Raw genomic sequence first — 27,380 nt, 5'->3', positions numbered from 1 at the left:
TGGCAGAGAGAATGGAGGGACCTTCAATAGGCATGTCCCACGGGAAACATAAACTATATTGTTCTGACAGTGTCGCAAAGCAGAGGGGCTGCACATGTTCCATTTTCATATGGCATAAGAGGTGATGTTGTGGTTTAGGGACACAGTGTCCTTTCAGAAAAGAAGAAGAAGAAGAAAAGAGCCGGGAGACAGAAACTCCCCTTGAATTCTCCAGGCTAAGCCAGCATCTTGGTTACCGTGCCATAGCAACACAGGAATTCCAGAAATCTAGAGCTCAGTTTGGGTGTTCTAATCTCCCTGTCCATCACCCCCCACATTATTAGCACGGCATAAGGGAGAGTGGGGACCAGTGTGCTAGTCCCCAACCTCCTCACTGCCCTCTGTGAACTGTCGACAAATATCTGGATCAGAGAGGAGGGGGTTATTCTACCCATGTGCAGAATTCTGGAGTATAAGGGTTCAAAACAGGGATGTTTCTCTCACGTTCTCATTTTTCAGTTCAGTGGGCTTCGCATATCAGGGATTATGAATTTGGTAGAGCCTGGGGCCAAATTCTCACCTCATACTCTTGTTTGAAGCCATAGCCTTCTGCAGTCTTCATCTGGTTGATGTGCTGGAGAAGATCAGCCACTCGGACAGCAGGATGGAGCTGCCCGGTGTGATAGGGGGAGCCTTTGCGCCCACACTGCCGTCGAGGGGAACCCCCTAACAAGCTGCTGGACTCATTGACAACACTGCTGCGCTGGTCACCTGGGAATGATAAGACAAGGTGTGACAGAGAGGTGGGAAAGGGAATCCAGAGAACAACAGGAACCAACACAAGTCCCTCTATAAAGCTATGCAGGTCTGGGTACAGTCAGTGCTGAAGGACAACTCCCATCAGCTCTAGCCAGCAAGGCCAATGGCAAGGGATGATAGGGCAAGGGATCATTCAGCAATGTTTGGAGGGCTGCCAGTTCCACAGCTGACCTAAGGAGTATAACACTCCTGTTGCATTCATATCTTTTACCACAGACTGCTATGACACCCCAGCCACCTACCCTGGGCAGTAGCTCAGACTCCACCTTAGACAAGGGCACAGCCTTATCTTAAAAGCCAGTAGCAAAGATCACAGAAGAGCTGGTCCCCACACTGGTTATAAGCCAGAGCCTTTCCATGTTCCCCTGAACAGGTATCCCCATAGACTGAGGTTCCCAAACAAGCAACAATCTTCCCCACTGGAACTCCTTGCTCCTCACTGCTGCATCACTGATGCAAACAACGAGCTAGGAAGTAAATTGGGGGAATGAGTTGGAGTGCTAGATAATAATTTAAGCTACTTAATCTCCAGGGAAAACAAAAACAAAGGTAACGCTTGAGAGTGATAGCACAGACTGAGAATACAAAGGTTTCATTGGGGACTGCAGAACTTGGAGCAAGTTGCTTAATGTGGGGCTGTCCAAGGTCCTGAAAATCTGACTGTACTTGCTCAATTGCACCACATTCAGATGACCTGCTATGGCCCTAAGGTTCTTTTCTGGGTCTGCAAAATTCAGAAAAGTTCAACTTTTGAAGGACAGCCAAGTTCACATATTGTTTCAGATAATGTGAATGTGGTAGGTTCACCTTTCAATACGAACTGAATTGAATTTGTTCCCCATCCCTACTTGGTGAATTCCACACTCACATATCAGCTTATTTTCTTTTAACTTGAAACAATGCTGTTAAGGGAAGGACAGGAGGAGTTGTGCTTTATGATTTTCTACAAGGCCCAGCCAATCAGCACTCTGCACAGCCAAACATGGAGTTGGGATTGAAACAGATTCATGATTGTCACAAGAGACAGCTAATCAGAACTCTGCACAGCCAGCTTCTACTGGAAAGAGGAAGGAAGACCTGGTTGCTTGTGAGCATGGTTCTGGGAAAATCAGAAATCAGGAGGATCAAAACTTCAACAAATTATGAGAGAAATTTATACTATATTTGACAGACCATTATAAACACTTGAACTCTTTGGCAGGTCTTAAATAACTCTTGTAATGTTACAGAGAATTTGGATACAATGGAGGACTGGAAAATTAGGAGGATTTATAGTATGTAGTTGAAAAGGTTAATTAAAGAACCTGTGGAGGGGAGGAGGGAAGTCTAGAGATTCGGAAGAATCTTGTGTAATTTTTATAATTTGCGATTTTGTGTATGAATGAATTTGTAAAATCAAATGAAATCGTTAAAAAAAAGAGACAACCCTGAATATGCTTCTGCCATTTTGTCTCTTTTCTCCAGTGATCGGTTCAAAATGACTTGTACAAATGTTTGTGTTGGTAAAATATCATTTTTAAAAAGTGGGTTGTTTTTTTGAAAAATAGAAAATTAATGGAGATGTTCACAAATGCAATTTCTTCTCTGGGATCAAGTACTGATCTCTCTGGTAATGGCAGTAATATGATGCTACTGACGTCAATGAAGTCCACTCATCTTGAGTGGAATTAACTCAACATCTCTCTCGACAAGGTAGACCAGGGCTTTTAAACCAATTATACAGCAAAGGGACCTCCCTAGGGATAAAGCTTTCCCTAGGCCACACAAAGACCCTTCCTGGTTCTGTATTCACATTCATTAACCCAAATTAGAATTAGAGAAGGGCAAACTGCCTTCAGCAGTATTCAGAAACAACACAGGAATTATGAGTAGAATTGGAAAACACTGAAAAAGGGGGATATTTGTTGAGAGGTCTAAATGTGCGGTTATTGCACATGTGTAGGTGCTTTCCAGTATGCAAGTATAGCTCAGTAGCAAGATAAGGCACTGTTGTAAACAAGGCAGGGCTTCCCAACCCAAACATAGTAAGGCTGGGCGTCTTTACACTTACATTGTGCATGCCCTCTTCTTGAAGTATATGTGATTATTTTATTTATTTAAACTATCTACATACTACTTAACAACCATTGTCTTTATGCAGTTTACAAAATATACAATACAAATAAAAATCTGTTAAAACTCTGAAATCAGACTTCAATCAAAATGTTGGTGGGAATAATAAAAAGGGGCATTTAGTAGACACCAGAACCTCAGTAGGGAGCTTCCAGTTGTCTGTCCTCAACTGGAAGAACGTTCCGTATAATTGGGCCCACAGTACTAAATGCATAGCTCCTGGTGGATACAAATCTTTGGTCATTAGGCTTTATTTGAACATGAGCCATAGGCCATTCTGAGAGAGGCAGGCGATGTCGTCATAAAATATGGTATGTGTTGTGTACTTTTGTATTCAGAATCTCCCCAAAATCATAAATCCATATTTGGAGCCTGATATTTTTAATCTTCAGTGGCATCACTGCTTAGAATCTTTGTTTCCTTCATCTCCCCTGGAAATTCACTCTCATTTAAAGTTGGGCAGGGTAGTTAAGCAATGTTCAAGACAGCTAATGTGCACTAAGTAATTCTGGGAATGCATCTTTATGTTGCTAAATTCTCTTGATACTTGCACACCTCCTGTATCCTGAAGTTCTCTTCATCTCACTTAGTGCCTGCCTTCCCCTCTCTCTCTCTCTCTCTCTCTCTCTCTCTCTCTCTCTCTCAGCATTATCCTGTATGGTGAGCTTTGCTCAAGTCGCAACTCCCCTGCATGGCAGAGTTCTTGAAGTAGTTGCCCTAACAACATTTCATCATAATAATCCTTTTGGGCTCAATCCTACAGCTCCAGCATCTATTCATCTTCTGGGCAAATGTCACCACATAGCCTCCCTCCTTGCCCTTTTGCTTGCGGTTTCCAGAAGGCAACATGTGCATTTGGTAATTAAAAGCCCACAGAGATGTATCGGGCAAGCATGTAAAGGAAATTGTATGAGAGTGATGTGCACAAGGGGGCTCAGATAGCATGCAGAAACCATTACCGCAACAACAGAAGCCGTGGCAAATGTCTTATTCCCCGGGAAAATTAGCCTTTCCCGATCTCTGGGAAATGAGCCATTCAGAGCTTCCCTGGGGTAGGAACACAGCGTTATGCATGTATCTTAGCTTGCACATGCTTTCCCAGGCAAACAAATAAATAAATCATGGGCTTTAAACAAACCTAGTTAGGAGTAGTTGTTCACTGCTGATTAAAACGCTACAAGCTCCATTTTGAGGGGGAGCAAGGCTGGACAGGGTGTTTTTGGGTTGAAATCCTATACAACATTTACCTGGGAAGGAGCCCCACTGAACTAAATGAGACTTGCTTCTGAGTGGACACATATAATAGAGGTGGAGAAGCTCTGGCCACTAGAGAGTGCTGGAGTACCTCTCCCATCTTCTCTTACCATTGGTCATGCTGGTTGGGACTGGCAGGAATTGAACATCTGGAGGGCCACAGGTCCCCCACCACCGGCATATAGGCCTGTGCTACTGCTGGGCACCTTTTCTTGAGTGGCTTCATTTCTCCCCTGCTACTGCTGTCATTGCTGATTTTCTTGGCCTCCAGGGCAGTGGTGGGAAAGACACAGCTCTCCTAATATTGTTGGACTCCAATTCCCATCAGTCCCACCCAAGATAGCCAATGGTCAGGAATGATGGGAGTTGTACTCCAGCAGAAATTGGAGGACACAGCCTCCCCATCCTTGCTCTAGGCCCAGTCTGAATGGCCACTCAGAGTAAGGACTTCTTCAGGCCAAATCATTGCTTGTTCTTTCAAATGGGAATGGATGCCAGTCTTCTACAAAGCCCCCAGGCAGTCTGTGGGCAAATGAACGCCTTGATGTCACAGTATGCCAAATCTTCATTGTTGCCTTAAAGTCACATCACCAGATTTAGGAAGGTGCAGGTGATTCCCCTGCCAAACCTAGGGGGAATGGCTTCAACTGGTCAACTAAACCAGGTGAGGGCAGCCGATGGGTCTCAAACCCTCGGCGAGTTTGGGACTTCCTCTGCAAGCAAAGACAGGCACTTGCAGATTGAGCGGATGAGACCAACAGTGGGTCCAACCACCAAGAAAGCAGTTTCTGCACATGCTGAAGAGGGAAGTGGGGGGCAGGTGGGGTTCATCAACCTGGGAAGGGAGCCCATCTAGGAGAAGGAAAACTGTGGTCCTAAATCTCTGCTGCCTTGTGGGATATCTTCAGGCGGAAAAAAGGAGGAAAAACCCAGCAAAAATCCAGAGTGGAGTCCCTAAGATGGTTGGATGGTGCCTTGTACACTTCCTTCCGGCAACTCCAGCAGCCAAGCTGGTGCCAAACATATTGCTCTGCTTTCCCTTGGACCACATCAATTAGGCTATCTTGTCATCTGGGTAGCCCAGGACCTCCATATACATTGCCCAGGCTTGAGCCTGCTAATGCAGTGGTTTGACTTCACCCCGACATCCTTTTGTCTCTCAACACAGACAGGTGCTAACAGTCAACCTACTGAGAAAATCAGTAAAAAGCAACTGTACCAGAATGAATTATTGTGAAAATTATTATTATTATTGTTATTATTATTATTATTATTATTGGGAAGCCAAATTCCATCCTTTTTCAGGGCACCATATTACCAAAGTCCACCCCGATCAGCAGATGTCAGGAGCTTCTAAGTTTAATGCTGGTGTGGGAGTCAGGGCAGGGCTCTTGTTTTCTGTGGGTACATGTAGAAAGAGGCTGCAGCCCCTTGGCAATTGCTTTGGAAAACTCCCTTTTCCACAGGGCCTCCCAAGAAGAAGGTTAAACCCACTGCCAGTCAAAGCAGGCGTCATTCCATTGCCTTCAATAGATGTAAAGCAATAGCAGCAAATTTGGGCCGAAAGCTCTTTCAGATGCTCGCAGAAGACAAATTGTTCATACAAACTGGTCTTGTTAAGAGCATTCTAAGAAACTGAAATGGTGCAGTAACTAAAATAAAATAATAGTCCTGCGGAGATGTATAAAACATGGAAACTCTTGCCCTCTGGGCTTCTATTGTCTGCGAGACAATGGTACAAACCATATTAATCTTGTAGTCTGCAGAGGAAAGATGTGAGCAAGGCAGCATCTTGAAGTTCCAATAGCAGGTGTTATTAGCATATGGCTGAAACTGGGGCACAGAAAGAATTACTTTACAACTAAATCAGCATAGAAATGCATTCACCAGTGTGAAATTATCAGTCTCGGCCTAACGTGGAGGCTCTGCCGTGTTAACTCTTGAATGTTCACAACAGCTCGGCCGCAATCAGAAATCAACAAAAAAACAGCCCCAGGAAAATACAAGGATATTCATTTTAGTTTGTTAGTTGCTACATTTATATACTGGTTTCTGGCCAGAGCACTTTGCTCTTGGGTTTATATATAGCTTGTGCCATGCTCACATATGGAGGACGGTGGTTGGTACAGGGACGAGCAGGCTAGCTCCATGCCCCTTGTGCCATTCCTGTCTGCCACAAGGCAAAAGGCAGCTACGGTGAGGGAGCTCCCTGTGCTCCTGAAAGTTTTTGCATAATATAGAACCTTGGAAAAACAGGGTAGACAAAGTGCAGCATGGGTGTGTCAGCAGGTATGTTGCAGCACTGCTAATAAAAGTCACTGCAAGAAGTAGGACATCCTCTCCACTAAGGACCATATTTGCACTGGCTCCGAAGAATCGCAGGGATTGTGACATCATGACCATTCCAATCCCAAAGCTGCAGCTTTGACTGGGGCGGGAGGGTTGCATTGCATTTAGAGAGCAGATGCTGTGAGGCTGGAGGAAATAGGGCCAACATTCTCAGTATGGTTCCTCAATATGCTTGGCCATGTTCAAGATGGGAACCACAATTCCAGTGCTCTGAATGTCTCTTGCTGACAGGTGGTTACTAGGTAGCCAGGTGAGGTTATAATTTTGGATGCAGACCACTAGCAAAATCCATTGATCAGTCTCAGTCTCAATGCAGAGCAGAGCAGATTTTCGGGGGGAAAGATAATGGAGCCAAAGTGTAGGCTGAGGAACCCGTGGCTTTCTAGATTCTCATGGGTGTCTGGATGGCCACTGTGAGAACAGAGTGCTGAACCAGATGGGATTTTGGATTGATTCAGTAGGGCTTTTCTTCTACCTTTATGTTATTTGATACTGCCAGACTACAGCTCCCATCATCCTTCACAGGGCTGATAGGAGTTGGGAAGGCCACAGGTTCACCATCCCTGGTTTAGGCAAATCTACAACCGTATGCAAGCTAGCAACGACTCAGAATCCTACTGCAATGGGAACTGAAGGGAACCATAAAGATCCTCTTCTCTGCACCATGCCAAAGCATTTCAAATAAGATTACTGCCTGTGATTTTTAAACATTCAGTCAGGGTCAAATCAAATAAATGGAAATCAGGTGGGTCAGAGGCAAACCAGCACCAAGCACATTCAAAGGACAGAGAGCATGTAGCTCTATTTTTAGCAAAGATGTGCCCCGTGGAAGTTGTATCAGAAAAAGAATAAAATTGCAGCAGTGGCTGTTCTTAATCCCATTAAGCCAATCCATTATTTGACCCCAACACTGTAAAGCAAGATGTTGGAATACAGTTGTCTGGATAGAGCACTTTGAAACCAGCACTTTGAAACCAGTAGTTCTCGTTTTGAGAACTAAACACTGCCATTCAAGCCCAGTCTGAAACCTACAAACAATCCACACCACAAACGCTTTAACATAACGTTCCTTCAAACAAACAAAGCTCATTTCCTTAGTGTTTATGCTTTGGCAGAAAATAACTATGGGGAAAGAAATGTCCATTGTATGAGCATTCGTGTTTTCTTTCCTCCAGCCACACAGCATTTTGGGAATAGAATTCTGAAACTTCCACTGGTTCCAGACAGAAACCAAAATCCAGAGGTGGCTAGGAGGGCTTGCCTAGAATCTCAAAGCACTTACAGCCTGCCTTGGAGTACTTGACTGTGAAGGTTAAATCATGATAGCGTGGGACATTGTGTGTTTAGGATTATGTATCCTGTGGCAAAGTCCAGAGCATGAAGCCACAGAGCTCCAGGGTGATAGAATCTGCTATAACAAAATGAAACTCACTTGGTGCCTTCAGGCACACCTCGAAACCTTAATTTGGAAGACTGTGAATGACCCAGGGGCTTAAACACTTCCTCCTATTCTGGGAATATCCCACAGGGGGACAAGTACCCACATGACTCGTGTGGCTATGGCCCCTGTGTTGCAGATACTCTCTCTCCCGTCATCTCTCTTATTTTAAATAAACTCAGAATGGGTTTGCTACAGCCTTAAATAGGTCAGAGGGAGCCTGAATAAGAAGATGTCCCTGATGAGACAAAGGTCCTCCACTTCTTCCTACTCAACATCAGATTAATTACCTGCCCTTTACTTTTTTTAAAAAAAGACATAGGGCAGGTTTCAACATAGAAAACAGTTTGAAAGAACCACACAAACATGTGCATGTGTAACTGCCCAGTGATCTTTGGATGAAGAGCAGTACAACCCATCATTTCCAACCAGATACACCTGGCTGGGCAACAACGTGACAGTCCTTCAGTCGCCCTGCACATATCAGTTATGGGATATATGCAACATGACACTCTCTCTTCCTCTTCAGAGTTCTTTGAACAACAGTGTTCTTTCCAAAATGGCAGGAAGGGACACCACACTCCCTTGCTGGGATTCAGCCAAGGGGAATCAGTTGTCCCCTTTCTTCCCCACCCTGTATGATGTGACTGCCCCTGTGTGGCTGCACGGTCCAACATCCCACAGAAGCCAAACAAGTGCACCTGTGAACTGCTTGCAGCAAGGTAGTATGGGCAGAAACGTTAGCTGTAATCTAAGCAAAACCAATGTTGTTATTGAGCACCAATGCCATTGGTCTATGTTGTTCAGCACAGAGCGTAAAAGCCAAGTCACTCCCTGTAGCTGCTTGCTTGGAACTTACCTCTGTTACTGTAGTTGTGTGTGTCCATGAAGGACAGGCCCAGCCTCTCATCTTCCTGCAGGGTACTTTGGTCTGTAAAGCTTCGATCAATTGCACTCATCATGTGTGTCTTCTCATTGCGGTAGTTGATCGTGGCTTTGGCCATGTTCACTGGTTTCCTGGCGCAAAATCACAAAGGAGGAAAGCAGGCGCACATCAGACAAAGGGGTCCACTCTGGGACTTCCCGATAGGTACATTTTTCAAACTTCTACAGGTAGGAGGATGAAGAGAGGCTCATGAACATTGGTTGCAGGGGAAGCTTCTTACGTTGTCATGGGCAGGCATCACACAGCAACCGAGGCATCAAGCTCCCTGGTTGCTCAGGTATTGCATCCATGTAATTAGAACCAAGCCCAAATCTCTCCTGATAAATCTTTTGAGATTCGCCTCCCCCACCGCCCACAATCCCACTAGAAAAAGGCCACCTAGCAGAATTGCTGAAAGTATTCTCCACCGTGTGTGTGTGAGAGAGAGAGAGAGAGAGCTACCATGTTCACCACACACACACCCCATGCTAGTTTTGGGGTCAGTAGCAGTGGGCAGAGTGGGGGAGAGCCATAGCTGTCAACATTTCCCCTTTTTTAAGGGAAATTCCCTTATTCCGAATAAGATTCCACACAAGAAAAGGGAAAAGTTGACAGCTATGGGGAGAGCTGTGACATGAGCATGTTGCATGGCATATGCACAGTGCATATGCATGATCACCACGGAATTTTGAGGGGGAACCACCCACCCCCCTCCTTGAAAAAAATGGGTGGGTGGATTGTCCTCCCCCCCTCCTGATTGTGCCCCTGCCTGCAGCTGCACTGCCACCATGATGCAGTGGCAATGGTGCAACTGATGCAGCAGTGAGGGCAATGGCACTGCGGTGGTGGCACAGGCAAAGCCCCAGTGGGGCTGGCAGCAGTGCCACTGCAGCAGTGGGGGTTGGACCTGCAGCCTGATGCAAATGGCTTCACCTTATTGATGGGTTGCCCTTGATGAGAGCCCATGATGCATTTGGGTTGGGTTAGAGAGAGACTTCATCTGATCTGGCAAGTCCTAGGGGCTGTATCCAACATTAGGGTCTAACTTATGTTTGTTAATTTCAGTGGCTCTACTCTGAATAGAACTTAGTTGGCTATGACCCTAAGCCCTTCTTTAAAAATGTTAGAAAGCTAAGTTTTAAATTTTTATACACACACACACACACACACACACACACACACACACATCCCTTTGCATGTTTTCACACCCCTCAAGTTCCACCACTCCAAAATTTCTGGCTCCTGCCCTGCTTCTCATCCTAAGCAGCCAGTATGTGGGACCACTCAAAAATGTTTCTGTTCCGCGGAAATTAAGCTATTTTGAGATTATTAGATAGTCAGACTTACACTATCCATCCTCCAGCAGATCTATAAGCCATTATTCTCCTTGGTGTAGATCAATTAAAAGGGAAAGCTCCCCCATGGAATATGCTGGCTGTGACCCTACCTGCCCGCAGACCCACTTGCTAGAGTGGTGCATGCTCTGGTTATCTCCTGCTTGGACTACTGCAATGCACTCTACATGGGGCTACCTTTGAAGATGACTCAGAAACTACAACTAATCCAGACTGGTGACTGAGAGTGGCTGCCGAGACCATACAACACCAGTCCTAAAGGATCCCAGTGTGTTTCAGAGCACAATTCAAAGTGTTGGTGCTGACCTTTAAAGAGATATTTGAAGGCAGCCCTGTATTGGGAAGTTTTTAATGTTTGGTGTTTTATTATGTTTTTATATTCTACTGGAAGCCACCCAGAGTGGCTGGGGAAACATAGCCAGATGGGTGAGGTGTAATAATAAATTTAGTAGTAGTAGTAGTAGTAGTAGTAGTAGTATATTGACAGTGACCTTCCTTAAATAGATAACTTCTAATGAAGTGTCACCCCCCCTCTCTGCTCTTAACTGGCATTTTAGCACAACTCCAATGAACAAGAATGTGGGTCTGAAGCTCCTTCCCCAATTTCTTTTCACCATCTCTCCCAGGCAGTGCAGGAAAATTACTGCAACGCCCACTTATACTCCCATGGCCCTTTTAAATACACTTAGCCCACAGACACCTCCTTGCAAAAGAAAGCAGAATCTGTGGCGCTGTCTATCCTTGTGATGCTCCACTTACGTCTGATCAATACTATTGATCAGTCCCCCGATGTGATTTTAAGTGTAGGACTTTTAACATCAGGCAAGTTGCTCAGCTCTGTACCAACACAGAGACAATGCCTCATCATTTGCCTTTCATTGCTCCTAACAATAATAGCACACCCAAGGAGGCATTTCAGACTGAAGATGCCAAGGTGAAAGTCAAAACACTGCGATACATCCTAAGAAAAGGCATCTGGAGATTCATGGCAAGGGTAGGAGAAATTTCCCAAGTCCTTTCCTGTTTTGGCTTCCTGGTTCTCTCTCTACTCTTCATTCTATAATTCATGAATTCTGGTTTAGCCTTGATAATTCCTCAAATTAAAATCTGCACATTTCGTTTTGTTTATTTGCATCTTCGCTACCCCTTCTTTGTTGCCAGTGTGAAACCCTGAAGAAGAAGAAGAAGAAGAAGAAGAAGAAGAAGAAGAAGAAGAAGAAGAAGAAGAAGAAGAAGAAGAGCAGCAGCAGCAGCAGCAATCATAGTATTCTTGTTTGTGAGAGAAGAAGAAAACTGGCAGAAACTCATGCAGAAGAAAAAGTGTCTTCCGCTTACACTAAAGCTATTTGGATACAAACGATGCACTTCTGTTCTTTGGTTTCATGATATTCAATTCTAGAATCACAGAACTGGGGGTGAACTCAAAGGTCATCTAGATGTAGGAAATCTGAAGATACAGCATCCCTGATGGGTAGCCATCTAGCTTCTGCTTATAAATGGAGAGATGAAAAATTGAAACGGACCTTTCAAGGTGATCTGCTACACTGCTGTGAACAACCTGTGCCACACGGTGTTCTTCTTAACACTTAACCAAATCCCTTTCCTTATAATCTGATTTTGTGGTCCACCATACTGAGCAGCTTTAAAAAGCAGTTTAGAAACACTGTAAGCAAATAAATGAGAGGAGTGAATCTAGTTCTGTGCACCTTGCTTTTAACTTCTTATTTACAAAGCTTCTAGGCCACAGATTTCAAAAGCTCCTTCCTAAAACTGGGACACATTTCTATACTGGTTAAATCATTGTCTAGAGCAGGAATTCCCAAACGGCTTTGAAATGGTTCCACTGTATAAAAAATGCATTGCTATTAATTTCCATTTATTAAACTTTATGCAATATATTAACCATCTATAGAAATAAGGATACAATTTTAAATAACCCATTTCTATTCAGAAGAAAATTGAAATAAAACCTAGTACAGTAGTCTTAGCACTGCATCATTATGTCCCTGGGACTGGTCTGGTGTGAAAAGCATCTTAACATGGTCTTAAATTAGGAATTAATAAGTAAACAGAAATCTATAAGCATGTGTGTTTACTAACAAGAGATTTGTTCATTTCTGTGTAAGCTAGAAAAGGCTTCACTATCAGAAGGAAATATTCAGCAGGAACAAAGCCCGCTGTTTCTTTGATTCTGTGAAAGGAGAGGCAAGTCCTTGGAAACTTATCTGGCTTGGAATAAAATCCAAGTTGGAAAAGAATAGCAGGCTTCTCACCACCATCGCCCGTCCTTGCCTGCCCTCACAGCCAGCACCTCAAAGGACCTTTGCCTTTCTTTTCCCTGGCAAAAAGCAGCACTGGGAGCAGCAGAAGTATCAGGGGTGTACAGTTGGGAGGAGGAGGAATGGTGTCCATAATGGCTGGGGCTGGTTGGAACTGGAGACCAACAGTATCTAGAGAGCCACAGGTTTCCCATCCCTGCAGTTGGGGAGACGTTGTTCCCTAGAGGGCTTATGTGCTTGCTTTAGATTGGCTTGAAAAATAATTCCTTCTGCTTTTGGAAATAATTTCTGAGACAACCTTGCAACAGTTCATCAATATCTACCTTAGGGGTGGGGAATGTCAGGCGTGGCCCCCCCCCCCCAAATCCAGCCCTTTGGGCCTGTCTGTCTGGCCCTTGGGACTCTCTTCAAACCACACCTCTTCACTAGCCACACCCCCTCTTCCCAAGACACACCCCTCATCTACCCTGCTTTGTTCCACTCTCCTTGGGTGTTTCTGTCTGTCTGCAATGTGCCCTTGAACTCTAGATTCTGAGAATGCCTCTTGCTTGTCTGGGTGGAGCAGGTAAAAACAACCCTGATGTACAAAAGGAAAATCTAAATTTGCTGCTCCATCCAGTTTTGCCTCTGGCCCCAGCTAACCCCAACATGTGACACTGCTCCCCCAAATGAGGTTGCCTATGGGGCTGAAGAATATTACCCACTCCTAATCTCCATAAGACAGGCTTTAGATGAATCCAACATAAGCAGTTGCAGAGGTTTAATTTCCAGATGGGCAAAAACCATTAAATGAAACATGGTGGAAGCTGGGTGAGTTGTATTCTCTTGAGGTGTATATAGCCTCTCCAAAAGGCATTCCAGGTCTTGATCCCCTCCAGCGTCAAACCCCTTCCCCACCTCCCTCTGGAGTCTCTACATTTTATTTCAGCAGCCGTTTCCCCCCACCCCTGAAGCCCCCCAAAAGGGTACTTTAACATTTATGTGACAAGGAAAGGGAACCAACTGGGAGCAGCGAGCAGCGGAGCGAGCGCGAGTGAATGAGAATTACTTACGGGTAATAGGAATAGGAATAGTAGTTCCTCCTGGCAAGCGTGCAAACAAAGAGAAACAGCAGAGATTGCATAAGCAGCTTTTCTCAGCAAATAATGAAGGAGAAGATGGGATATTTGGAGCCTAAAATGACAACAGACCAGAGACTGAGCCATTGTCCATGCAAAGGGAGGGGGAAGGGAGCCGGAGACAGAGAGAGGGGGAAGGAAGGAAGTGCAGGGAGACAGAGAAAGCAATCAGCTGGAAATGGGAAGCAGTTTTCGGACATGCTTGCTGCTGCCCTGAGGGCAAGCAAGGTCACCTGCCAAAAAGGTTTAGAGAGGGTAAAGACGCCAAGTAACTCGCTTCCCCACACCTGCAAACACACATACTTCGCAAACAGCACATCTAATTTCAGGTCCCTTGAAATTGTATGCTGGTAACTGAGGAACAGATAATCTGGACTGCTGCAGATCTAGTGCTTGGGATTGTGATGTAGTTCCTTTCCTACAAATTTGTTCTCATCAGGTTGAAAACAGAGCACTTGTTTTGTTGAGCAGCTATGGCACTACCCATAACAGAGGTATATCGCCACCCCATCCCATAATGTCCCACCCTTGATTTTCTAAAACACCACCTTGTGTCTCATTCTGAACTTCACAAGGCTTTGTGATTCTAATTCTGGCAAACTTCATGTGCTCTCTGGATGCTAATGCTGCAAATATAAAAACAAGAGACCTCTTTATTTCTCCAAGCAATGCAGAGGCTAGATCAGGGGTCCCCAACCCCTGACTTGGGGAGGGGGCACTTTTGGACATCTAAGGAAGTGTCACAGGCACTACAAAATAATCATTTCATGTAAGAAAAACTGGGGATGCTCAGAACCCCCTCCTCCCCCAAAGCAGAAACTCCTATACCCCAGTGAATAAAACACAGACAAAAAAAGCAGGCAATAGCCACCCCCTCAAATAAAAAAAGAATAAAACTCAACCAACTCCCAACTTAATTTTAAAAAAAAATTAAAAATTGGGAGTGCCAAGATGGTGTGTGACATTATTGTGGTGGTCATGGGTGCCAGATGGAGAATTCCTGAAGCCTTCAATTAAAGGCAGTGACTTATATTTGATTCTTTGTTGGGGGGTAGCATTTGAAGGGCCACTGCAGGCATAGTTTCAATTTGCTTCATTATAGTTTTAATGCTGTTATTAGCTGTATTGGTGTTTCTGAGGGTCAGATATATTAATGGTATATTTATCAGCCTTCAGAGCTCAGATGTTTTGGACTACATCTCTCTGGGGCTGATGGGGCTGATGGGATTTGTAGTCCAAAAGATCTGAAATGCACACTGCTGGCGAAGGCCAATACATATCCTAGCCAGCAGATTCAATCTTCCACTTCTCACAGCCAATGTGTTTTCTAATATTCTTCCTAACAGTTCCATTCTTCCCATCACAGCTAAACCTGCAGGGAGCAACAGGTATTGCTCATCAGTCTGGGAAGAAGCGTCCTTTAGTCCCAGCCAGAAATAGCTCTGCAAATCCTTCCCTATCATATCTGCTAATAAGCTGGAGGCCTGGCTGTTTCCCAGGCAATTTCTTTGCTTCCATTAGCTTCCCATGGTCAACTTCACCACATGAGAGGTATAGCAAAGCATTGCCCAATTGTCTTCCTGGGTCCAGCACAGCCTCCAGCAATGGGGCTCCTGGACTTTTTTATAGAGTTGTGTACAAGGGACAATATGCTTGCAACAAAAAAGTTGCAGGGTCCAGGGTGCCTATTTAGTGTTCCAGCCAGCCAGCCAGTCATGCCCTCTCACATGATATTCCATTCCATTTTCTCAACTCCCCTCAAAAGCACAGAAATCTGTGGCTTGAGGTTTCTCTGAGGAACCCAGTATCTCCCCCATGTTTCTCATGGGGACCTGTTGTCACTCACCACCCAAGTTCACTATTAGAGGGCATAATTTCTGCAGGTGCAGCTTATAGTCACCTCCTTGTGTTACAGAGGAAGGAAAAGCTGTACCAAGCTGAAATGCTCTACATTAAAGTCACTGTCTCTTGGCCTTAGTTCCCAGACTGAATTTTAAAGCAATGATGTCCAATATCATTTCACAGCTTTATGTTTCAAATGCCCTGTTTTAGACTATCTGCAGGAGCACTGAGAACTAGAGGCCAAAGGGACTCTTAGCAGAGTGAGGTGCTAAGATCCCATAGAAGCAGAGTGAATTGTACCATTTCAGACTGCAGGTGGAACAATACTGTTTTTCAAATGCTCCCCCATATATATAAAACTCTGCAAGCAAAAACTTAGCTCAGCAATGGATGAACTTAGCGAGAACTTGCAGGACCATCCAACAATGTGATCTCAACATGCAATCTACCTCTTTGAACTGCAGACTGAGATCACATTGTTGAATCTATTCTAACACCTCAGGAATCTTAAGAATCTACTCTCACAGCCTTCATCAACCCTTCCATCATCCTTGGCCACTGGCCCATGTTGTCTAGAGCTGATGGGTGTTGTAGTCCAAAGCATCTGGCGGGCACCAGGTTGGGGAAGGTTGTACATTACTACCTCACTCCCATGTTATTCCTTTGCATTGTGTAGACCAGGTAGGCCAACATCCAGATTCAGCACCCATCAGCCCATTGACAGTTAGGGCCCAACCACCTTGGCAGAGTTCACCAGAGCTGAAACCTGCTTTGTCTCTCTAGTTTTCTCATTCCCCCAGTCATGGTCTTATCTGGATGCAACGGATGGGTCTGGTAAGCAGGCTTGGTGAAGAAATATGATGCAAATGGAAACAGGAGCAACAATTGCCTGTGTTCACTTATTTGTCCCATGTATGGAACAGCAATCAATCCAGCAAATGCCGTAAGTATTCACTGCAGTTGTTGCTTTCAGTCCACAAATAATTGTTAAATTCCCCCTCATTTTGCATCGTGGTTACTTCGTACCGAAATGAATGGGATAGAATAATGTAGGGATGGCATAAATTACAAAATGAATTACACTTCTTAAGTGACATAATTTTACTGCAATGGACAATGGTGGAAAATGTAGTTTGGGGCAGAAAGTGAACTGTAGTGGAATGGAAACAGTTCTGTATGCATGGGAACTTGAAGCATGGGAAGTCCCAATAAAAAATTATAATTTGGCAGAATATTTGGACTATATGATATGTATTTGTATAATTTGGAATATTTAATGTGATTTGATTGGATTGTTAAAATGGAAAATTTAGTAAAAAAATTATTATTATTTTTAAAAAGGAAACAGTTCTGTATGCAACAAAAGCAGGGCCAAATGGAAAATGATGCCTTCTTTGATCCCAAACAGGAAGCCATGTACCATCTTGCATTTCCTGCAATGCCCTGCAGTGTCTGTCACACCATCACTCCTGTGGGAAAGTGAAAGTAGCAAGCATCTTCCTGGACCCAGCCAGCACTACCAAGCCGACAGTTTGGAGGTGGGAGGGGACCAAACAGGAAGGTCACCAAAGAGCTCCTTGCTGAGGGGCCATCTCACCTGGTGCCAACCCTGAAACCAGCCCAATACGGAATTGTCATGAAGGAAAGAGACGCCACTTTGGGTATTAGGCCATTCCTTTAGCACAAGCAGCAGCCATCTGTTGTTTATTTACACTCTGAATCCAAGGATCAGCTGACCATGGATTTGCAAGGAACTCCAACTGAAATGATTTAATCAACTGCGACATTTAAAATGGGATCAGCCAAACACCTTGATTCAAGCGAAGAGATGGATGTCTGAATGGATTCTTAATCTGTTGAGGAAAGGCTGTAACAGACAAAGTAACACTGACAGCTGATCTGCTCTGTGCAGAGACTGAGGAATGTGAATAAGGGCTCTACAGGAGTGTCTTTAATATTTTGAGGAAATCTACCCAATCTAAGAATCTCCCAGGAGTCTTTTTAAAGGCTTGATTCCCTCCCACCAACCACCTGCATTTTAATCCTTTATGAAGCTGATAATTGAAGAAATAAACCATTTCCAATTTCTCCAGAACACACAGTCAGAGTTCTCCTCTTCACAAGACACAAGACTTTGTAATCTTATTCCTCCTCAGCAACCCATGTGGCCATAGCTCAGTGGTAGAACATCTGCTTTGCATACAGAAGGTCACAAGTTCAATTCCCACTATCTCCAAGTAGGGTTGTGACTGTCCCCTGTCTGAAACCTGCTGCTAGTCAGTGTAGACCATGAGCACCCAAAGTGGTAGGCTCCATAAATTGTTGGGCTTCAACTCCCATTATCCCTGACCATTGACCATGCTGGCAGGGCTGATGGGAACTTTAGTCCAACAACATTTGGAAGTCGCCCAGTTGACTGTCCCTGGGCTGAGCTAGATGGACAAATGTTCTGACTCAATATAAGCCACAAGCTTGCTTCCAAATCTGGTTTCCAAAATGAAAGCAACTATTAAAAACAGCACAGATAACACAATGAACTGGTAGCTAGCTTCTTAAATTATGCAGCATGATGGGGTGATTTGCTAGGAAGTGGAGGCAGCAGTGAAGACAGCTTGCCCCCATCTCTGTAGTAGTCGGGGAAAACCCTAGCAATGTAACAATAAATAAATAAAAAGGGAGCCCTGTAATGCAGGGCTTATAACACTGCAGTCTGTTCTGACTGCCTGAATCTGTGATTTTTATACTGCTCAGTGGGTTTCACTGAAAAGCTGAGGTAGGAATCCCTTGGATCCACAGATCCTGCCACTCTTTCTATTATTATCCACATATGTCCTTTCAATTGTTGTTGGGTTTGTTTTTGTTTGTTTGTTTTTTGGGGGGGGAGTTGCATGCAGAATGAAAGACCAAGAGTGATATGCTGCATCCCAAATTATGACTGGCATGGGGAAGGTCAGCAGTGCCCTCTGTTAGGTTCCCTCCTCCATTGGTGGACCCTGACGATAGGTTCACCCAACAATGGCAGCATTGGCTGACTCTTTTCATTTCCAACCATCATCCATAATGTCTGGTGAGTGCTGTTCATGGGCACTGTGGGAAATTTAAGTGGCTGCCCACCTCTGCTGCCATAGACCTATGACTGGGCAGGTACCAGCACCAGTAAGCTCTGCCAAGTAATTGTGGTCCCAGTAGCTGCCTAAAGGCACTGAGCACTGATACCTAGCTTGTCCCTAATTGTGTTGTATCTGATCTGTGACTTTCAACCTTGGTTCCTCAGGCGTTGCTGGACGACAACTCCCATCATCCTCAGCCAGCTTAGCCAAAGGTGAGGGATGATGGGAACTGTAGACCAAGAGCATTTGAGAAACCAAAGTTGGAGAACACTGTATTCAGCTGTGTACACACTACCATTTACCTTGGCCCTAGTGCATACCCACTGCTGTTGTTTGAATCCATGTGCACGGGAGGTTATCCACAATCCATATCCTGTAGTTTGTTTGCTTTTTTAGAAAGACTGCCATTTAATAAGTTTTCCACCACCCTCAAGCCAGGATCTACCTGAATTGAAAATGTAAGGCACATTCACTTCGCCATTAAGCTGAGGTATGTACATTTGAGATGCGGGTGTACAAGGGTACGCGGGTGGCGCTGTGGGTTAAACCACAGAGCCTAGGACTTGCTGATCAGAAGGTCAGTGGTTCAAATCCCCACAACCGGGTGAGCTCCCATTGCTTGGTCCCTGCTCCTGCCAACCTAGCAGTTTGAAAGCACGTCAAAGTACAAGTAGATAAATAGGTACCGCTCTGGTGGGAAGGTAAACGTCGTTTCCGTGTGCTGCTTTGGTTTGCCAGAAGCGGCTTAGTCATGCTGGCCATATGACCCGGAAGCTGTATGCCGACTCCCTCTGCCAATAAAGCGAGATGAGCACCGCAACCCCAGAGTTGGCCACAACTGGACCTAATGGTCAGGGGTCCCTTTACCTTTACCTGTGTACATTTGAGACAGCCATTGTGTATACACACAAACAACAACTTTATGAATGGTATTCTTGTGGGGAGTAACAGGTGCAGGGAGACCCAAGACATGGCGCACATTGGGATTGGGAGGCAAAAATGATTAACTATGTGGAATTAGCCAAGCTGACCAGTAAGATTCAGGACCAGGACGACCAGAGATTCATAGAAAGTTGGAGTAAATTTATGGTGTATTTAAAGGATAATTGTAAAACTTTAAAAACACTGGCAGGACTGAAATAACTCCTACAATGTAATAAATAAGATATTTAGTATTTAAGATACGTGATTTAAAGAAACAAGGGATACCTGTTGAAGGAGGGAAGTCATAAGCTCAGCAGAGCTAGAAGTATAGATGTGATTTGATGTATGTTATGAAACTGTGTTGAGAAAATAATAAAAATTTATGGGGGGGGGGGGACATGACGCACATTGGATGAAGACTCACTCTCTGGGATGTACTGCAATGTGCAAATGCATCTTGAATAGCAGCAGTAGGGAAACTGTGCTTTAAGCCGCTAATGTGTGCATAGCCTTACATAACTAATATTAAAAAGAAATCCTAAAATGAACTGAAGCTCTCCTCGGTTGATATGAGGGCCCCTCAACTGATATGAGGACCCCTACGGAGCTGGCATTTCATGTCTGCCAAGACGCTGCGTGAGCTGGCACGGCACAGAGCCCAGGTGAAAGAAGACAGACCTCCCTCCTCTTCCCCCTCCCTGTCGCACAAGGTTAAACAAATCCACTTCAGACACTGAATTCTTTAAGCTCAACACTGCTTGGCATGTCATCCTTTGCAGAGCCATTTATGTTACAGTCAAATAGCGGCACGGTTCTGGAATCTGAAAGATTGGCGCAAAAAAATGCTTCACAACAAGTTGGCAGAACATCCCAGCACATTAACAGGACTTGATTGTTCTTTGCCAGGATAAATTAAATGACATCCAGGATTTGTGCCCTTCTGTAAGACTGTAATCTGACTGCAGCATTAGTCAGAAACCACCTTCAGCACCAACTACCAACACGTAAATCTGTTTCCCCCATTTATCTCAAGACATTCCTATGCTACAGACCTAGGCTACATTCACACCATACATTGAAAACACTAGAATACCACTTAAAACAATCATGGCTTCTCCCAAAGCACCCTGGGAAGGGTAGTTTGTTAAGGATGCTGGGAGTTGTTAGGAGACCCCATTCCCCTCCCAGAGCTACAAATACTAAAGTGGTTGAACAATCAATCCCTCTTCACTGGAAACTTTGGGAGTTGTAGCTCTGTGCAGGGAATATGGGTCTTAGCACACTAGAGTTCCCAGAATTCTTGGGCGGAAGCCATGACTTTAAATGTATGGTGTCAACAGGACTTAGGCTGCATTCAAACATCCTTTTCTATGGTGCATTCATTATTATTTGTGTTCACCAGGGTAGTCATGCGCAACCCCATTTTCAATACTGTTTGTGCCTGCAAAGGTTTTGGGGCAGTCACACTGCTCCATTTCCACTCAGTGCACAAGCTGTTATAGATTATACCACAAATGTTCTGCTTTATTTATTTTGTGGTTGTTGCTGTTGGACAGCAATCATGGGGTAGCATTGGAGAAGCATCACAGGGGGAAAAAACTAAATGAGGTGATTAAAAAAGAACTGTAAGATGTGTGCAATATTTTAACCTGAGGATTGCCATTTGTCCAGTTTTAACTTTAATTGTAATTTATTTGACTTAATTTTGGGATGCATTTTAATTGACTGATGGCTTGTTTTTATGTACACTGTATTATTTATATGATGTTAGCCTCTCTGAGCTCCGTCTGGGGAGGGCGGGATACAAATAAAAAAATATTATTATTACTATTGTTGTTATATTTGAAAAATGTGTATTTTTAAAAAGCAAAACAAAAAACTAAAGCAGAATACACCCAACACTATTCCACTATTGCACTAATAATGCACTATTATTGCACCAATAACATGATGCAGCATATACATACCTGCGACAAAACCCCAGTCTGGAAGGGGAAAGTGTAACATAAAGAAGCAGCTATGGGTTAATTCAAGCCAGCATGTATGTTTGTACAGAAGGATGAGGGTTGTGAGAACATCACAAATCCTGCCTCTGGGCATCCATATGATCTTTAGCTCAGGACTCCAATCCAGATTCCCATTCCCCACCCCACACCCCGCTTTTTCTTTCTCTCCCTGGAAGACGCCCAATTTTGTTTTGAAGGCAAAAAGTTTCACGGTGGCCCCCAATTCGATCCACTTCCAAGCCACAAACTGTCAAGCAGTGAGCAGCATGCAGTGCAAAGGCAGAAGATGTGTGAGGTGGATAGCATGCAGCCAATCCACCAGAGACTCATGAGCGTGTGACTCTGTCCAACCTCTGCGATTCCTGCTGGCCTGACCTGTTGCGCCTTGCTGACTCTTGTCATTCCCCGGTGGGCTGCTTGGGGGAAAACCAACTCCTTTGTCGGGGACTTAATGTTCCTGAAAGGGCAGAGGGATCGTGCCTACCCAGGCAGAATGGGAACTCATGAAATATAGACGGAACACAAAGCAGGCATTGCTGACCTGCTTCCTTGCCCCCTGCCAGCCTTAGCTCTGAAGCTCAGAGGACTCTGCGGGATCTGTGCTGAGGAGCTGTCCAGCCCATTAGCAACCTGGGTTGTAGCAATGACAGCGGCATGGTGTTGCCACTGGAAGCCAAGCTGAGGACCGCTCTGCTGGGACCAAGCAAAAAAGCTCACACGGGTCTCCCTCTTTCTGCTGCACACAGTTCTAAACTTCTGGGTAAAGTGATTGATTGACTGGCATTTGTAGCCCAGCCTCCACCACGAGATCCCACACTGTGGCCTCGTCACCCTGTGCCAAACAAGGAGCCAACCACCCTGTCCAGTTCAGGAGTGGGGCTAAGAGTTTTCAAAAAGAGTTTTATAAGTGCATTTGGGGTGCAAGAACACTGTGCAGGATCTGACCCTTATGCTTCACAGCTGTTAAGCAGGAGGATCTGATCTTGCATGGCGCTGCTGCTTTGAGAACAGCTTCCCCGATATATGAATTAAAGAAACTGTTTAGAAAGACATTTGTTTAAAAAACAGAAGCTTTTCTGTTAGGTGTAATAGGTGAAGAGATACCAAAAGAGGATAAAAGACTTTTTATGTATGCAACAACACAGCGAGAATGCTACTAGCCCAAAGATGGAAGGAAGGGAAAGTACCAATAAAAGAAGAATGGCAGACGAAACTGATGGAGTATGCAGTGATGGCGAAACTGACGAGGAAGATCTGAAACCAGGAAGATCAAGTATTTTTAAAAGACTGGAGTAAACTTTTAATTTATTTAAAAGACCACTGTAAACAATTAAAATCATTGGCTGGGATGTAATGTGGAATTAACTATGATAATTATGGATATATAACAGATGGATAACAGTAAAAGATGCAGTAAATTCAGTCTTGAATATGGAACCCATGGAGGAAGGGAAAGAGGGCTGAAGGTTCAAAAGAACCTTGTTGTTTTAATGTTTGAGATGGTTAAGTTAAAATGTATAAAAATGTGACAAAAACCAATAAAAAATATTTTTTTAAAAAAAAGAGAGAGAGAAAACAGCTTCCCTGCACGCAAGGGAAGCCACTCAGGAAGGAACACAATCACACAGGATCAGATCCTTCAGGGACCAGGAACAGGAAAAAGCTGAGGCCTGGCAGTGGGGAGAATGAAAAGCCAGGTGAGAAAGCCATCTTCTTCCACAAGGATGCAGCCACCCAATAAAAAGGTAAAGGTACCCCTGCCCGTACGGGCCACTCTTGACAGACTCTGGGGTTGTGCGCCCATCTCACTTAAGAGGCCAGGGGCCAGCGCTGTCCGGAGACACTTCCGGGTCACGTGGCCAGCGTGACAAAGCTGCATCTGGCGAGCCAGAGCCGCACACGGAAACGCCGTTTACCTTCCCGCTGGTAAGCGGTCCCTATTTATCTACTTGCACCCGGAGGTGCTTTCGAACTGCTAGGTTGGCAGGCGCTGGGACCGAGCAGCGGGAGCGCACCCCGCCGCAGGGATTCGAACCACCCAATAGATCTCTCTTTTTCACAGTTTCTCAGCAACTCCCTTGTACCAGTCTCTCCTCACTGCCCAAAGCCCCATCCCTTGACAACCTCAGATAGCTCTGAGCCCTCAACCCAACCTGTAGTGATCTGGGGCTACCTGAACCTAGATTCCTCTGAATAGGCAAGTTGGGAATCAGACCTCGGCCTTGTTAAAGTAATACGCCATGAACCACTCTGGATCAGGTTACCTGAAAGATTACCTGTCCCTCTACAGACCTCTAAGATTGCATAGAATATATGGGGGGATTCTACTTGTGTTCTTCTTTCCTGATTATTTCTTTTCCCCCAAAAATAAAATATGAATAACAAAGAAAAATATAATGATAACAATGAAGGTGAAAAATATCAGGTGTGTGACAAGGGGAAATTCTACTTGCTCCTCTGCACCCTACAGAATATTAAGGCTGGTATCCTTGCCACACCCGTGCTGTGGAATACCCTCCCCTCTGCCATCAGTTGCTTCAAACCTTGTCTTTTTCCACAGGTTTCCCCTGACCCATCAGACTGCATCCTGCTTCATGTTTTTGAATCCTCTGATATTCTGTTTTATTCACTTTTAGATGCTTTTATGTTCCATTCTGCTGCTTTACTGTTTTCAGCTTGTGTTTTTGTTTCAGCTCATTCGTAACAGTATTTCTATACTGCCATATCATATACCAGGCAATATACAACTTTAAATAAAATAGATCGTTTTAGACCGTACACTGCTGAGACATTTTCAAAATATAAAACAGTTTGAAATGTGTTTAATATAAATAGTTGCCTGTTGTTGTTTTTGTTGTTGTTAAACATTAATACCCAGCTTTTAGCCACTGGATGTTAAAAGTTTGTCTTTTGTTTATTGCATGCAGTCCATGCTGATAAATTCATCCTTAATCCCTGCTGAAACCAGTTTAGAAACACAGAATTGGAAGGAACCACAAGGGACATCAGGTCCCCTGCGATGCAGAAATCTTTTGCACAATGTGGGGCTCGAACCCACAATCTTGAGATCAAGAGTCTCATGCTCTACAGACTGAGTCCTGCCTAGCAAAATGAACATAGGAACCATGACACCCTAAAAGACTTATGGTGGGTGGGGGACCTCTTTTTTTCTGTCCAGGGCTGCATTCCCTTAGCACACTTCTGATGGGTGTAGAATGCTGGCAGTGGGTGGACTGTTGGGGAAAGACAAATTGCCCTTTTCAAAACTGATCGCTTGCAGGGGGCCTTTGAAATTAGGCTGAGGTGTGACTGTCCACACCTGCTATTAGGCTTCTTGCATGTCTGTCCTGTCTGATCTGCCATGATCCCTTGGTTGTTTTGTGCCCCCTCACCCAAAGGTCCCTGGTTTTGGGGCCTAGAGGAAGGAGGAAGATTCTTCTAGGTTAGAACAATGGCTCACTAGGATAAGGGAGGGACACAGGTGAATGGCCTGAGACTCTGGCTGGCTACTGCTGATGCCCTCCCTGCCTCTCCTTCCTCCAAGACTTTTCTCTTCATCCGCCAGACCAAGGCTGCTGGGCTCCAAACGAGGTGAATTGAGCTTTGCAACCTGAGAAGCAGCGATGGCGAAGGCAGAAGGGGAAAACATTTCCTTACCCTTTCCGTATGACGACAATGATGGCCCCCAGGAGGATGATCAGCACCACCAGTCCTCCGGCGCAAATGCCCAGGATGAGGCCCATTTCCTCCGAGTGCTGGGACACTTCCAGGGGACGCTTGCTCTCTTTGCAGGCAGCTGCAGGGGATAAAAAGAAAATAGCTCTGGCCTGTTGTAGTGGTATATGTAGAACCATCTCCTTTCTCCTGCATATGAAATATGTGTGGAAGCTCCATTCTTTAGCTGATGAGGTCTTCTCAACCCCTTCCCACAAAATATTTTTAAAAGTGGCTGAACAAAATGGCATTGAAATCCAAAAGAGAATTTCAAACATGCTTCTTTTCCTAGAACACAGGTATGGAGAACCTTTGGCTCTCATTCATTCATGACCACTGACCATACTTGCAAGGGCTAATGGGAGTTGTAGTTTAGCATCACCTGGAAGGTCAAATGTTCTCCACTCCTGCCACAGCACTAAAACCAGGAGCCAATCACTCAAAGAAGCTGACTAGAGGTGTTGCGTTCGCAAAGTAAAGGAAGGACTGTACCCTGATTAAAAGCAAGAAACAAGGCTTTGACCAGCAAGGCTCTCGGAGAAAGTGTGTCCACCACACCCCTCGCCAGGCCATTTTATTAGCAAAAGAATCTTTTACACAGTGCTCGTAAGAGCCAATCATATTTCCTCTGAGCATTTCATCAAACCCCACATGGGGAAAAAGTTACACTACAACACTAATTAGCATGCATACATTTTGGGGGTAAATAAATTGAGAACTACAAAGGGGTGGTAAATAAGTTGAGAACTACAAAGGGGTGCATCTGGCAACCCCAGAGGTGAGAAATAAACATGATAAGAAGGATGGCCAGAAAGACCAGATCACTACCACCTTCATGTGAGATCTGTTTCCTGGCTCCAAGATTAACATTTTAAGATTATATATAAGAAACTACATCAAAGAAACTTGCCTACTATCTTTATGGCCCAGGAAGCCTGCCTGGCGAAGCAACTGCTGTGTACGTGACTTATGAAGAGAGAGAAATGGGCAACAGAGGGGAAAGGGCATGAATGTAGAATCTTATGGGATTTAATCAGAAATTATCGTCAATATATCAAACCCAGTCAACACAATGTCTTCATCGTGGACACGATGGCTTGATGTATATTCTATAATTCCTCATGGTAATCCCATCTGATCCCTACATAGAGGGAGATTGGAGACTGACAAAAGGGAAATGTTCCATGCTACATGCCATTTATTTAAAGAAATCATGGCACTAGTGCATACCCTCCAACATTTCTCCAGTGAAAATAGGGAAATCCCATTCCGTAAAGATGATTTTACTGTTTTTCCTCACACATCTTACTGGGTTGCCCCAGCCACTCTAGGTAGTTTCCAACATATAAAAACATTATCATCATCCCACCCATCTGGCTCAGTTTCTCCAGCCACTCTGGGTGGCTCCCAACCGAATATAAATAAATAAATAGTGATAAAACATCAAACAACAAAAACTTCACTATGCAGGGCTGCCTTCAGACAGTTTGGGGGTTAGATAACCCCATACCCTCCAATATTTCTCCAGTGAAAATAGGGATGTCCTAAAGAAAAGAGGGGCATTCTAGGATCAAATCAGAAACCGGGACGGCATCTCTAAAACAGAGACATCCCTGTAAAATAGGAACACTTGGAGTGTCTGCTAGTGGATGGCTCAGGACAGCATCTGAGACGGGTTTATTTATTTATTCAAAATTCTTTTTCAGCATTTTATGCCCTCCCAAGAAAACTCACAAGGCAAAATACAATGCAGCCACAATCTCAAAATACACAATAAACTCCTGCAATAATTAAAACTCCTGATGGATGGTGGTAACCCTACTGAAAGATATTTCTGCGTATCAGTTTCCACTGGATCTTTTGTTCTTTTTACTGAGATATATAAAAGGTCATTTAAACCAAAGAATCAAACTCAAGTTTTCTATATTATAACAATCTCCAGGATAATGTACATGAGAGCTTGGGGGAAAAAACCCAAAGGCCAAAGAGAATGGATTTTTAAGGAAATTATGAGAGCAACTCAATACTGTCAAAAGAACAGCTTTATTTAAGAAGAAAGAACGGATCGACAGACAGAGTTTGTGAAGAAGGAACAAAAAAGCTCAGGTCAAGGAATAGACTGCATATATTTATAGAATTGGAAGATCTCAAATGGA

General features: G+C 44.3%; 1 protein-coding gene across 7 annotated transcripts in view; it reads right to left on the bottom strand.

Moving 5' to 3' along the window:
• The window catches only part of PTPRU (protein tyrosine phosphatase receptor type U), a 369,964-nt gene that overhangs the window by 68,669 nt on the left and 273,915 nt on the right, over positions 1-27,380 (bottom strand). For 4 of the 7 annotated variants that reach the window (XM_083750621.1, XM_083750620.1, XM_083750616.1 and 1 more), the window contains exons 14-16: positions 25,168-25,306; positions 8,811-8,968; positions 560-750 (exon numbers count right to left, since the gene is read on the bottom strand). In XM_083750621.1, the coding sequence (XP_083606747.1) occupies positions 560-750; positions 8,811-8,968; positions 25,168-25,306 (488 nt within the window). Of the gene's footprint in view, positions 1-559; positions 751-8,810; positions 8,969-13,562; positions 13,593-25,167; positions 25,307-27,380 lie in introns of all 7 variants that reach the window. The other 3 variants (XM_083750615.1, XM_083750618.1, XM_083750619.1) reach the window with 1 other exon arrangement.

This window comes from Podarcis gaigeae (assembly GCF_964106915.1).
Source record: "Podarcis gaigeae genome assembly, chromosome: 8".
Lineage (NCBI taxonomy): Eukaryota > Metazoa > Chordata > Lepidosauria > Squamata > Lacertidae > Podarcis > Podarcis gaigeae.
This window is presented reverse-complemented; position numbering and strand designations above follow the sequence as displayed.